Below are 14,297 nucleotides of genomic sequence, written 5' to 3'. Positions count from 1 at the left end.
AAAGTGAAACAATAAAAGTGTAATATTCCTTTAAATTTCGTATGGGGGGGGGGGGGGGGGGGGTGTCTATAGTATGCCTGTGAAGGGGCACATGTTTCTGGTGCTTAGAACTGTCCCTGCACAAAGTGTCATTTATGCAGGAAAAAAAGTCCTTTAAAATCACTCGTAGCTATTATGAATTGTCGGCTCCGTAATACAGAGAACACTCATTGAAAGTCATTGATAAAATAAATAAATAAATAAAAAGCGTGGGGGTCCCCCAAATTCAATTACCATGGCCTTCAGGTCTGGTATGGATATTAAGGGGAACCCTGCGTCAAATGTAAAAAATTTTTTACGTGGGTTCCCCCTAAAAATCCATACCAGACCCTTTATCCGAGCACGCAACCTGGCAGGCTGCAGGAAAAGAGGGGGGGGGGGGGCATTCGAATTATACATTTCTACAGACACCATAAGCCTTCAAAGACAGATTCGACCCTAATTCATGTGGATTTTCGGACGAATGCAATTTTTGAACGCAAAACGAAATAAATAAAAACAAATTTCAGGAGTAACTAAATAAATTCATTTTTCGGGCGAAAACGAAATTCCGAAACGAAATATTTTACTCTGCACATGTCTATTCCAGATGCAGTGACCATTCCCCCTGGTCCAGCAACTGATGACTGAGGTAGTCCGCCTGCCAGTTTTCCACACCCGGAATGTATATGGCTGGCACCGCTCTGCCCACTGTAGGATGCGAAAGAACCCCAGTGCTGCAGCTGAGCTCCTTGTCTCTCCTTGATGATTGACATATGCCACCGCCGTGGCGTTGTCTGACTGGATCCTGATCGGACAGCCCTGCAGCCTCTGCAAGCATGTGGAGAGGCACCGCCTGATCGCCCAAAGCTCCAGCACATTCATCGGCAGGCAGATTTTTCCTGCGTCCAGCGACCCTGGGCCGACTGGATGCCCCAAACTCCCCCCCAGCCGGTCAGGCTGGCTTCTGTCGTGATCACCGTCACCGAAGAGGAAGGAACGACTTCCCGGGCCGGAGACCTCAGCCACCAGAGAAGCAAAGCCCTGATAGCTGGCTCACTCGAATTTGACAATCAAGGGATGTCGAAGATTTGTCCCATTTGTACATGATCTCTTTCTGCAAGACTCAAGTGTGGAATTGAGCATACGATACCACCTCGAATGGCCCAGAACTTGCATGCAAAAACGCAGCGACAACCACCTGCGGGACATCAATAACTGCACCGCGGATTAAAGAGTCTTCAGCTTGTTCAAAGGAAGAAAGACTCTCGCCTCTGAGAAGTCAACCCCAAGTACTCCAGGCGCCAACACCGACACCGACTTCTGGAGGTTCAACACCGAACCAAACTCCTGGAGAGTTTGTATGGTGATCGACACATCCTCCCTTAATTCTGAGGCAGAAGCTACTCTCAGGAGGAGGTCATCCAAGTAACCCATGATCGCAATCCCTCATTGTCTCAGCAACGCCAGAATTGGGGCCAGCACCTTGGCGCCGTCGCTAGGCCAAAGGAAAGAGCTACAAATTGGTAGTGCTCGTCCCTGACCGCAAATCACAGAAACCTCTGGTGTCTGACACATATGGGGACATGCAAGTTTGTTTCCTTGATGTCCAAAGATGTCAAGAAATCCCCTTGATGAAGTGCAGTGACCACAGAACAAACCGATTCCATCCTGAACCTTCGCACCTTCACAAAGCAATTGAGGGCCTTGAGATCCAGTACCGGATGGACCCCTTCCTTCTTCGGGATTACAAACAAATTGGAGTAGAATCCCTGACACCTTTCTGACATCGGTACAGGCACTATCACCCCCCGCAGTAGTAAGTCCTGCCCCAAACAGGGAAAGCTTACCTGCCGAACCGGGTGAAAGAAAAAGCCATTTCTGAGCAGAAAAAGAGGGCCCCTGCCTACGGCGGGGCTCCTTACCCTTTCTGGACTGTGGGAGCAAAGTACTCTTTCCCCCAGTAACATTCTTAAAGTGGTTGTAAACCCTTACAAACCACTTTGACATACAGGTAAGCCTAGATTAAGGCTTACCTGTAGGTCCAAGAAATATCTCCTAAACCTACACTTTTTAGGAGATATTTACCGAAAGACAGGCATGCGCCATAGACAGCGGCGCGCTCTGGTGCTGTGAGTGGCCGGAGCAACGATACTCGGAAGAAGATGGATGCTCCGTACTACAGGGGACAGCGGTGAAATCGCTGGCTCCTGTGTCAGGTAAGTGACACATAGTGGGCTACTATACGATGCATAGTAGCCCATTATGCTTTACCTTTGCAGGGAGACAACTAAGAAGTAAACCCATCGGGGTTTACTTCCCCTTTAATAATGTCATCCAACGAGGTGCCAAATAGCCTCTCACCTTGAAAGGGCAAATCCACCAGTGCTTTCTTAGATGCCTGGTCCACTGACCAGCATTTAAGCCAAATCAAGCGACTCAGCACCACTGCTCATACTGAGGCTCTAGAAAGCACTGTAAACATGGACGGGCAACCGCCTCGGCCCTTCTGTTGGCAGGGTCCTTGAAAGAGGGGGACCCTTTCACCGGAATCGTGGTCACCTTATTTAACCTGGATATCGGGGGTTCAACAACCGGAGAAGATGTCCATTTTTTCAGGAAACTCTCCTCAAAGCGGTAACGCATCACCATTCGTCTCGGGACTGAAAAGGCCCACTGCAGGCTTTCCCACTCCTTTTAAATAAACTTATCAAAATAATTTAACTAAGGAAACACCTTAGCAGTGCAGGCCAGCTTGTGAGACCCAAAAGGGACCGACACCTCTGCAGATGCCCCCGCCATATACTCTATCTTTAATGCATCCAGCACCGCTTTGATAAGTGCTCCTACTAGTGCTTTTTTCTGTGCTGACATGGACGGAGACTTCCTACTCACTGTCCGAATGGTCCTGGTCCTCATCCTCACAGCGGGACCCGAGTCTAAATCAGAGCTCTCCCCGGAAGACGTGGGTGTTTTTTACCGCCTTGCACCCACACGCTGCTTCTACTCTGGCAAAAAATGATTCCAGGACCGCCGACAGAGCATCCATAGGCACCACAGGTGCAGGGGAACCGGCTGCTATAATAGGGGTGACTGGAGAAGAAGCACCAGCCTCTGACGCCATGCTGACCCACTCTCAGCTGTCACCCTTAGGGACCTAAGGCAAGCAGCAAAACATGTCCACCCTCCTAGCTGCCACAGACTGAGGAGCCCCCCAACTTGACCCAGGTGCTGTGTTGTGTTGCCGCCGTCCTCTCTCCCCTCTGCCTGCAACGAGGTGTCCTGTGTCCGTTTTCGCAATGTACCAGTCTAAACCAGCTGCCCAGCACTAGGGTATAACAGAACTGAGGCTACCAGAAAATGGCAGCCGGGCCGCCTAAGCAAAAGCGTCTGAAAAATCTGGGAAAATGGCCACCGGACTCCAAGAAAATGGACGCGGTTACAAGAAAATGGCCGCAGCTACAAGAAAAGTGGCCACGGCTACAGGAAAATGGCCGCGGTTCCATTCCCCCCACATGGGGGCACACAGACACCCAAAAAAGCACCAAAAACAGGGAAAAAATGAGCGGACCACCAACCACCCAGAGCAGCTCCCTGTCAGGACCCAGAGACCCCCCAGAGCACCCCCTATGCCCAGCCACACAGTGGCCCCTTAGAATGGGGAGGAGGAAAATAGGCAGGGAGAGAAGAAAGGGAGAGAGAGAGACCCCCTAGTTGATCTCCCAGGGAATGCCTAAACAGGTGGAACCATACTTACCCCTCCTGCAGGGACTGCTGGACGCACTCCACAGACCGACCCATCACCCAAGCAGTATGGGGTGGCTGTCGGCCACGGCACACTGTGACTCGGACAGCAGTAGCCCGGTCATATGTGTGCCATGGAGCATATAGCTCACCGGCCGCCCCTGGACCAGAACAGGGGCCTGTCGAGGCCGACCCAGCGTGTAGCTAAGGTCTGTACACGCTCGATGGCCAGGCTGGGGAGACTACCAGGATCTATATTATCCAGCCTGTCACCCAGCCCAGCTGTTGATTGTAGATCACAGGAACTGAAAAAGAAGTCTCCTGCACGCATGCACGGGAGTGACGACATCGCGGCTCTGGCCACTCACAGCGCCAAAGCCGCAATACCTGGAAGACAAGCCGAGGGAAAATGTCAGCTCCCTCGGCATGAACCGAGATCACCTGTCGACGCCTCGTTCTAAGGTAAGTATTTCATAATGAGCTAGTATGCGGTGCCTTTTACCACTAACATCACCAATTATGGAAGGGAGATCCACATCCTTACCACTCTGACAGTAAAGAACCCATTATGCAGCTTAACCACTTGCTGACATTTGTTGTTTGTATTTTTGCTCAATGATCTTTTCAAACGCAATTTTTTTTTTTTTAAATACACTTTAAAGAGGAAGTAAACCCTGATGGGTTTACTTCCTCTTTGTTTCCCTGCAAAGGTAAAGCATAATGGACTACTATGCATCGCATAGTAGTCCATTATGTGTCACTTATCTGACACAGGAGCCAGCGAAGTCACCGCTGTCCCCTTGTGTACGGAGCCTCCATCTTCTTGGTGGGTCTCGCTGCGCTACTTTAATGAATTAAATAAAACCAAAACATTAAAGTTAGGCCAATTTATTTGCATAATGTGAAAGATGATGTCCATAGGCGGTGCTTTATACATTTTTACAGATTACCTGTTTAGAGTTACAGAGGAGGTCTAATACTGGAATTACTGTACTGGAATTATTGCTCTTGCCCAATGATCATGGCGATAACTCATGTGTGGTTTTAACTTACGTACGCACCTTTCCCACAGCCTATAAAAGTGATCTGCTGCTGGGACCACTTTTATCTGATAGACAGCCACGTATATCATGCTCCCCTGCTGTGAGGAGATGATGTGCTGTAACCTCTAGCAATTAATCAGTGAGCCGTAATGTGTGCTGTAACCTCTAGCAACTAGTCATTAAGCAGTAATGATATGCTGTAACTGCTGGCAACCAATTACAATTGCTGCCTGATCTGATACAGAAAACGGATTTTAAGTCTAGCTGCTATTTATTGTATGTCTCAGAGTAGGTGGAGAGGGAAATTGCATGGGGGGGGGGCCCAAGAAAAATTTTGCCCAGGGTCCAATCCTTATTAAAGACGGCCCTGGCCCGAGGGCTTTCACACTACAGAGGTGCGCTGGCAGGACATCAGAAAAAAGTCCTGCCAGCAGCTTCTTTGGAGCGGTGAAGGAGCGGTGTGTTTACCGCTCCTCCGCCGCTGCTCCCCATTGAAATCAATGGGGCAGCGCTGTAATACCGCCGGCAAAACGCCGATATTGTGGCGTATTGCCGGTGGTTTTAACCCTTTTGCCGCTAGCGGGGGTAAAAGCACCCCGCTAGCGCCCGAAATGCGCCGCAAATCCGGCGGTAAAACGCCGCTAAAAATAGCGGCGTTCTACCGCCGACGCAATGGGCGGTGTGGTGTGACAGGGGTCTTAGGCAGCCGGCAAGTGGTTAAGGTTAAACGCTTCTCCTCCAACTTCATTGAGTGGACGTATGTCTTATTAAGCTCCCTGAGACTAGTTTTCTCCCTAAGCTAGAATCACTATTGAGATATTTGTATATAGCGATCATATCTCATCTCAAGGGAGAATAAGATTAATGCTTGTAGTAGTTCCTCGTAACTGAGGTCCTCCAGCCTTATTAACCTCCCTGGCGGTACGATTATTTCAGATTTTAGGTGCTGAAAGCAGTACCATTATTTTCCATGGAAATTTGGTGTTTTATATTGTAGTCCTGTAATTCTACGGAATAACTCATTTAAATCTGTCCAAATCAGAGTCTAGTAGACATCCCCGGTATGATAAAGTTTGGAAAATTAAATCATAAATTATAATATAAATAAATAAATAATTATAAATAATTATACCAAATAATAATATAATAATAATAAAAATTATTCAATAATGTAGGCAAATCAAAAACACAGAAATTTGCTCAGTTGCAGAATTGTCACTGTCATTACTTTTCAGTATTTGATGACGGATCTCCCCACAAATCGCTATCGCTCAATTCTGCAGGTGATTCTAATTTATTTTCGCTGTTTTCTAGCTGTTCTAAAACCATTTTTGATGTAAAGGGACAGTTTTGGTTGCTACGGACAATCTCCAGTTTCCAGGCATAAAAAACAGTTTTTATAATATAAAACTGCATGCAGGACACTGGAGAAACCACTAGGGACAAAGGGGATGTGAAATAATTACATACAGCAATGTAATCTGTAAGATTACATTATATTTTATGTAATGTGTGTGTTTTACTTTTTGAATTTGGAGCCGTTCTCTGTCCCCGTGCGTCGCAATGATCGCAGGGAACGGAGCCCAGCGATGTGATAGATTGAGCGGAGGACGAGCCGCTCGCAGTGCAGGGAGACATCGCTGGATCCAGGGGAAAAGGTAAGTAAACTCATCCTGGATCCACCGAGTCTGGCTCGGGGTTACCGCTTTTGGTTCTGAATTTTCCCCCCGAGCCAGACTTGGGAATACCACCAGGGGAGTTGAGGACTGGTGACCAGAACTGGATGGCATATTCAAGATGTGGCCAGACCACAGTTTTTTTTTAAAGTGGTAGAACTATAGTCCTATCTCTTGAGTGGATACCCTTTTTAACCTCCCTGGCTGTATAATTATGCCAGATTTTTGATGCTCAAAGCGGTACAGGCATACCCCACTTTTAAGTACACAATGGGGTTTATTTACTAAAGCTGGAAAGTGCAAAATCAGGCTCAATTCTGCATAGAAACCAATGAGCTTCCAGATTTTATTACCAAACAAGAGTCTAGTAGACAGCCTGGGTATGATAACGTTTGAAACTGAAAATTATAAATTATAATATAATAATAAAAATTATTCAATAATGTAATAAAATCAAAAACACTGAAATTTGCTCCATTGCAGAATTGTCACTGTCATTACTTTAAGTGTTCCAGGGCACTGGAAAAACCACTAGGGACAAAAGGGGTGTAAAATAATGTGATACAGTAATGTAATCTGTAACATTACTGTGTACTGTATGTGTAATGTGTTTTTAACTTTTTGAATTTGGTGCCGAGCTCTGTTCCCATGCGTCACAACCCTCGCAGCCCGGCACTGTGATAGATCAAGCTGAGACACGCCTCGCACACACAGCGAGGAGACATCGCAGGATCCTTGGGACAAGGTAAGTAACTTTGCCCGGATCCTGCAATGCGTTCCCGAGTGTGGCTCGGGATTACTGCTTTTGGTACTGAAAATTCACCCCGAGCCACACTCGGGAATACCGCTAGGGAGGGTAATGCATGCTAATATTCTGCTAGCTTTGCTTGCTGCAGCTTGCCAAGTCTGTGATCTACTAGGACCCCCAGATTTTTTTCCATCCTTGATTTCCCTAAACCCCCCCCCAAGTAACTTCTGTTCATATCTGTAGCCTCCAAGTCCATTATTTTACCTTTTTCAACATTAAACCTCATTTTCCTTTATTTTATTAAGCTCTTCCTGTAAAGTTGATATATCCTGCTGTAAAGTTTTTGCCCTGCTTAGCTTTGTATCCTCAGCAAAAACTGAGCTATTTATACCAACCGCTATATCATTTTAAATAATCTAAATATAATTGGTCCCAGGGCCAGGAGGGAGTTCCTGTTGCTGTTTCCCACTATATCCAAAACTACAAAAAAAAACAGCAACATTAAAAATATTGTTCTATTATACATTTTAGCAAAAAAAAAAATACTTACTTTATTTTTTTTTGCCCTGTAATCTAAAGGAGAAAAACTGCTGCCATCAGCTAGTGTTATGAAGGAGGATATCAGGACAAAGAAAGAAGAAATGGCAAAACGGTAAATTTGAAAATTCTACTAGAATAAGATTACCAGATTTTTTTTAAAATACATTTGGGATGATTTTAGATTATTAACTCATATTAGTATATTTAAAAAAAAAATAGAGATACAGTATAACTTTGCCAGTATACAGAAAAGTATGGTAATTTATTGTTTGTGTGTGATAGAGAGATTTACAGTAAAAGTCTTTAAATATCCTTCAAGTGAGTAGCAAACACTTTTTGGAAACAGACCTCCCAGACTGTTCATTGGACATAGAAATAAAGACATCTAAAAACTGACACAGAAAAAATAAAACATATTTTGCAAATAACATCAAAATGTATCAATAAACTATGGTGTCACTCCAAATCAGTCACTGCTACAGGAACAATGGATAGCAGCATACTGACTTATCCCAAAGTCGCTTTTTTTCTTGATCCATAATATCAATTTCAGAGTTGATGAGCAGGGACTTTTAACATCTTTCGTGTACACATGAGCTTAGATTCTATGATTCAACCATGTGTGCACGAAACATGTTAGAACTATGTGCTAATCTCCTAGGCAATTGTTTTTTTCGGATCAAGAAGAAGCTGCTTTAGAATATCACCGCGTACACACAACCGTTTTTTCCGTCAGAATAAACCAAGATGGTCTTTCCGACGGTGTTCCGCTGAAACGGACTTGCCTACACACGATCACACCAAAGTCCGTTTGCGTAGAACGCGATGACGTACGACGGGACTAGAAAAAGGAAGTTCAATAGCCAGTAGCCAATAGCTGCCCTTGTGTTGTTTTTATCCGTTGGAATAGCATACAGACGAACGGTTTTCCCGATAGGAATTGATTCCGTCGGAAAGATTTAAAACATGTTCTATTTCTAGGTCCGTCAGAATTTTTGAAAAAAAAAGTCAGATGAAGCATACACACGATTGGAATATTCGATGAAATTATTCCCTCTGACTTTTTCTGCCGGAAAGACCAACCGTGTGTACACGGCATAAGAGCTAATCCTCCTCGTTCTATCCAAAATCCCCAAGTTTTGTCTGAATTTCACTTTAAATAAAATGTAGATAGGGTGAGTTTATTTTGTTTACCAATGATTTTTAGGCCTCATGGAGGTTTTTGGATGTTTTTACAGCTGCTGTTTTTGACTTCAGATGTTTTTTTCCACAGAAAATAAACTCTCTATCATGTTATCCTATGTGTCCATGCACACATAGACTGTTATCAACTGCTTTAAAAAAAAACAAAAAAAAAAAAAAAAACTTGTGGGTTCTGAGAGGAGTTTTTCCATCTATTTTCAGCTTTAAAAATGCTCCAATGCCAAAAACGCTGATAAACGCCGATAAGTGCTCAAAAACGCGGCTCGCCAGCATTTATTGATGTTTTGGATCCATTGAAAAAATAAAAAAATGCAAAAAAACTCAGAAAAAAGCTAATAAACACTAAAAACCGCTGTTGCAAAAACGTTGAAAAACTCACTGCAAAGCTACTGGCATTTTTATAACGTTATTTTAACGTCCAGTGTGCATGAGGCCTTATTGTTGTAAAAGAAAAAGTTGAACATATACAAAGATTGCACAATTAGCCATCTTCACAACACAGATATCAGTCAGGTACAAACAGAACTAAAAAAGAAGCAATACAATAATAATGACCACTACTCTAAGGAAGAATAGCAATCATAGGGGGTTATTTGAAAGTGCACTTGCAGTGCATTTGGAAGTGCAGTCGCTCTAAATCTAAGGGGTAGATCTGAAATGAGGGGAAGCTCTGCTGATTTTATCATCCAATCATATGCAAGCTAAAATGCTGTTTTTTTTATTTTCCTTGCATGCCCCCCTCGGATCTACAGCGACTGCACTTCCAATGTCACTTTCAGTGCCCTTTCAAGTACACATGCAGTGCACTTGTAGTGCAAAGTGGAGTTGCCTTTAGTAAATAACCTCCACTGTATTGTATATGCATGTCTATATGGCCTAATAGTTAGGAATATGATTATGGGGTTGATTTACTTAAGGAAATCCACTTTGCACTACAAGTGTACTGTGCAAGTGCACTTGGAAGTGCAGTTGCTGTAAATCTGAGGGGGACAGGGAAGGAAAATAAAAAACAGCATTTTTGCTTGTACACGATACATGATTGGATGATAAAATCAGCAGAGCTTCCCCTCATTTCAGACCTTCCCCTCAAATCTGCAGCGACTGCACTTCCAAGAGCACTTGCAGTGTACTTGTAGTGTAAACTGGATTTTTTCTTTTGTGAATTAACCCCATAGTGTCCATAATGGAATGATGAATACATTCCATAAGTTATATTGCCTCCATATACCTCAGTACCTGGTCCCCCTGGTCACTCTTTGGCAGGGAGGGGTCACCTCTGGCAAATCTGAAAAAAATAGGCACATCTGGAATTTCAGAGTCAGTTGCAAACCTTTGAGCGACTCTAGTAGACACCCACAGTCATAAAGGCGTGATTGCCTTACAGCTCCAGAAAATGTGGAGGTGTGTGGCCCTACCCGGACAACCTGTAAAACAGGTTTCTGGAACCGAAGCATAGAACCTGTGTAATTTGATTAGTGTATAATACCATCTGGTGTAAAGCTTAGGTGGGGTGAGTTTAAAGGGTTTTAAATTCATCATCTGAATCCTGTTATATTCCTGTATATGGTATTCAGATTTATTACATTTCAAATTTTCAATCAATGCAGACAATTAAGAAATATATTATTAATAAATATTCCTAATTTTGATTCTATTTCTTCAATTTTCAGCTATGTGTTCAGTCAGCGTCATACCATACAGGTGGACTATATAGAGTACATGGATGAATTAGCAGAATTACTGGGTGTGAAGCCCGATTTGTGGAAACTCTTAAAAACTGACCCCAAACTTGCCTGGCAAATCTATTTTGGACCCTGTACACCTTATCAGTATCGAATAACTGGACCTGGAAAGTGGGACAAAGCCAGGAAAACCATCCTAAGTCAATGGGATCGAACACTGAAGCCAACAAGAACTCGCTATGTAGAGCAAAGCTCAGGCATTTCTCCTATACAAATGTTTCTTCTGGGAATACTGGTGGTTTTTGCTGCTATATTTCTTTACTCTTAAAAAAAATATTACGTATTACATTCCGGACCCTCATATAATTACATTTTAGTGGGGCAATTGTCCAACAGTAAAGAGTAAGAGATACTATGCAAACTTTTTAAAATCTGCATATGAACTATGAAAAGCAAACATAATTAAGTTGAGTTTGTCAACCTAAGGAAATTAATGGAATGACTTTAGTTGAAATTAATCCAAGTTTAGGTAGAATATAAGCAATAATATCACAATGAACCCTCAGCTCTGCCTGTCCTAGAATACTTTGTTTCATAAAATTGCTAAATGCCATAGAAAAGTTGATTTGTGCTTTCCTACCTCAGATTTTTTTTTTAAATCAGTCTATCAACTGGATGAGCCGTGGATGGGGATTAATGAACCATGGATGGGGATGGCTGATGGTGGATGGGGATGGCTGAGTATGGATGGGGATGGCTGAGCATGGATGGGGATGGCTGAGCATGGATGGGGATGGCTGAGCATGGATGGGGATGGCTGAGCATGGATAGGATGGCTGAGTATGGGTGGCAGTATGAATAAGGATGGCTGAGTATGGATGGTATAGCTGAGTATGGATGGGGATGGCTGAGTATGGATGGCATGGCTGAGTATGGATGGGGTTGGCTGAGTATGGATGGCATTTCTAAATATGGCGTCCTGGAGATCACAGATATTCCCAGGTGCGTGTCCCAGGGAGTGCATGGGAGAAAAATTATGGGAGGACATCATAGTAGCCCCCCCCCCCCCCCCCGAGTTATCCAAATGGCCTGGTCAGCAACAGGTTAATGTCTAAACTGCTGGCAACAAAAGTGAGTACACCCATAAGTGAAAATGTCCAAATTGGGCCCAATTAGCTATTTTTCCTCCCCGGTGTCATGTGACTTGTTAGTGTTACAAGGTCTGAGGTGTGAATGAGAAGCAGGTGTGTTAAATTTGGTGGTATCTCTCTCACGCTCTCATACTGGTCAACATGGCACCTCATGGCAAAAAATCTCAGAGGATCTGAAAAAAAGAATTGTTGCTCTACATAAAAATGGTCTAGGCTATAAGAAGATTGCCAAGACCCTGAAACTGAGCTGCAGCACGGTGGCCAAGACCATACAGAGGTTTAACCGGATAGGTTCCACTCAGAACAGGTCTCACCATGGTCGACCAAAGAAGTTGATGGCACGTGCTCAGCATCATATCCAGAGGTTGTCTTTGGGAAATAGACGTATGAGCCTGTCAGTGCTCAGACCATATGCCACACACTGCATTAAATTGCTCTGCATGGCTGTCGTCTCAGAAGGGGGGAGATGCACCAAGAAGGTTTTTTTACTCTATTGCATAAAACCCCTTTAATTTTTGAGCTGCCAATTCTAACTTCATTTTTAAAAGGCATGAGTTCTAGACTTAAAGTAGAACTATGGGCAAAACTTTTTTTGTTTCATTTTGGATAGATTAAGAGAGGGTTATAACCCCTGTCAGATTTTTTTCACCATCTCTGAACCATTGGGGAGATTTCCCTTCACTTCCTGTCCCTTAGCCAAACAACAAGTGAGAGGATATCTCTGAAAATGAAAGGATTAGGATTAGGATTCACCAGAATTAGTGTCCCCATTGGAAGATTTCCCATCTATTATTTTTTTGGGGACAACCCAAAAGTTGGGATTTTCTGTTTATTTTCACTTTCAATGATAATGGTAAACGGGACAAATAGAGAAGGTGAAGCTCCATAACAGAGGCACAGACAGCAATAAAGACTGACAGGGGCTCTAATCCTTCTCAACAAAAAAATGTTTTGCCTTTAGTTATACTTTAAGTCAAATACCTGAAACAAGTATGCAGCAAGTGGACTTCTGTCCCCTATTATTTTTTAGGACCCATTCACACCAGATGCAGTGGGATACATTTTTAACTGCACTTCAACTGCATAGACAGTCCAAAATCTCAGTTATCCTATGGGCACAGTTCACACTATTTCAGCGCAGTAAAAAAAAAAAAAGGATGCATGCAAATACATGAAAATGTATTGCAATGCAGTACAGTGTACATAAATAGCAGTTTCAATATCTCTACCTTCACAGGAGCAAGTTTACAAATGCATAGCTCCCAACTGTCCCTGATTTTGAGGGACTGTCCCTGATTTGGATCAATGTCCCTCTGTCCCTCTTTTCTCCTCATTTGTCCCTCATTTTGGTCTGATTTATATAGTTGTATATAAAATGCACTTTTTATCCATCAAAAAGTGTTTTCCATCACTAAACATTTCATCTGATATCTACATTTCTGAATTTGTAAATTCCAAAAGCCAATATGAAGGAATAGTAGTGGTAAAAAAAGCACTTGTGAGTTTAATAAATCTTGTTTTTTTGTACAATTCTCCTTTAAGGGGGCGTGGCCAAGGGTGCATCCTATGCCTGCATACGTTTGCTGATAGGTGTCCCTCTTCCCATCTCAAAAAGTTGGGACGTATGCAAATGTACAAGGTATCTTTATGCTGCACTTGTCTGTATTTTTCTAACGAAAAGCAGTAGTACATTGAACAGCACTTAAAGAGAGAGTTGGGTCTCCAATGATTTAAAACTGTCCATTCCCTGCAATAGAAGAAAGAAAGAGAACTTTAGTTTAGAATAAAAGAATAAATAAATAAATAAGCCTGTTTAGGGCTATAGTAAATCAGCCTTTTAATGTTCAATATTGTCATCATAGATTTTGTTCATTGACAGCCTACGTACCATACATTAATTCTTGACTGTTTTGTATTCATATTTCGTAATTGTATACAAAGTTTGATTCAGCCTGTTTACTAAATGTAAGGTTATCAGTAGCTGATCAGCAGTAATTTAATCATTTGGACAAAAAATTCTTATGACTGAAAATGTAATTTTTTCTAACTTCCACTACATGAAACTGTATAAATATTTGTCGTTTTATATAAATTATGTTTTGATGATATACTTATGAGAATATCATAAAGAAAATTATTAAAAAAATGTTTTTGGTATAGTTTTTACATACATTCACCAGTTAAAATGTTACTAAACAGTAAAATTTGTCTGTATATGCAGTAAAGTGTGCTTGTTATACTTACTGGGGAACCTAAGGGGTTAATCCTCTGCATTGTGTAAAATGGCTGTTTGATCCTGTCTTCTCTGATCCTTCCCTTATTTTACTATGCCCAATCAGGGGCCTAATTAGAAATCACAGGGCCCCATAGCAAAATGTTGTATGGGCCCCCCCCCCTCACCCAGGGGCCAATGGCTGATGTTGGAGCTTCAATTATCACAGCACCATTTGTGTTATGGTGTCAGGATGATTGAAACACATTATTTCTATTAT

General features: G+C 42.8%; 1 protein-coding gene across 1 annotated transcript in view; it reads left to right on the top strand.

Moving 5' to 3' along the window:
- Positions 1 to 13,805, top strand: part of LOC143928260 (flavin-containing monooxygenase 5-like) — a 94,596-nt gene extending 80,791 nt beyond the window's left edge. Inside the window, exons 8-9 of the mRNA XM_077453023.1 lie at positions 7,809 to 7,881; positions 10,643 to 13,805. Of these exons, the coding sequence (XP_077309149.1) occupies positions 7,809 to 7,881; positions 10,643 to 10,982 (413 nt within the window). The 3' untranslated portion in view covers positions 10,983 to 13,805. The remainder of the gene's footprint in view (positions 1 to 7,808; positions 7,882 to 10,642) is intronic.
- Positions 13,806 to 14,297: the final 492 nt, after the last annotated feature.

The sequence above is a fragment of the Lithobates pipiens genome, unplaced genomic scaffold, assembly GCF_037356315.1.
Source record: "Lithobates pipiens isolate NorthernLeopardFrog02 unplaced genomic scaffold, aLitPip1_a1.2 Scaffold_23, whole genome shotgun sequence".
Classification (NCBI taxonomy): Eukaryota; Metazoa; Chordata; class Amphibia; order Anura; family Ranidae; genus Lithobates; species Lithobates pipiens.
This window is presented reverse-complemented; position numbering and strand designations above follow the sequence as displayed.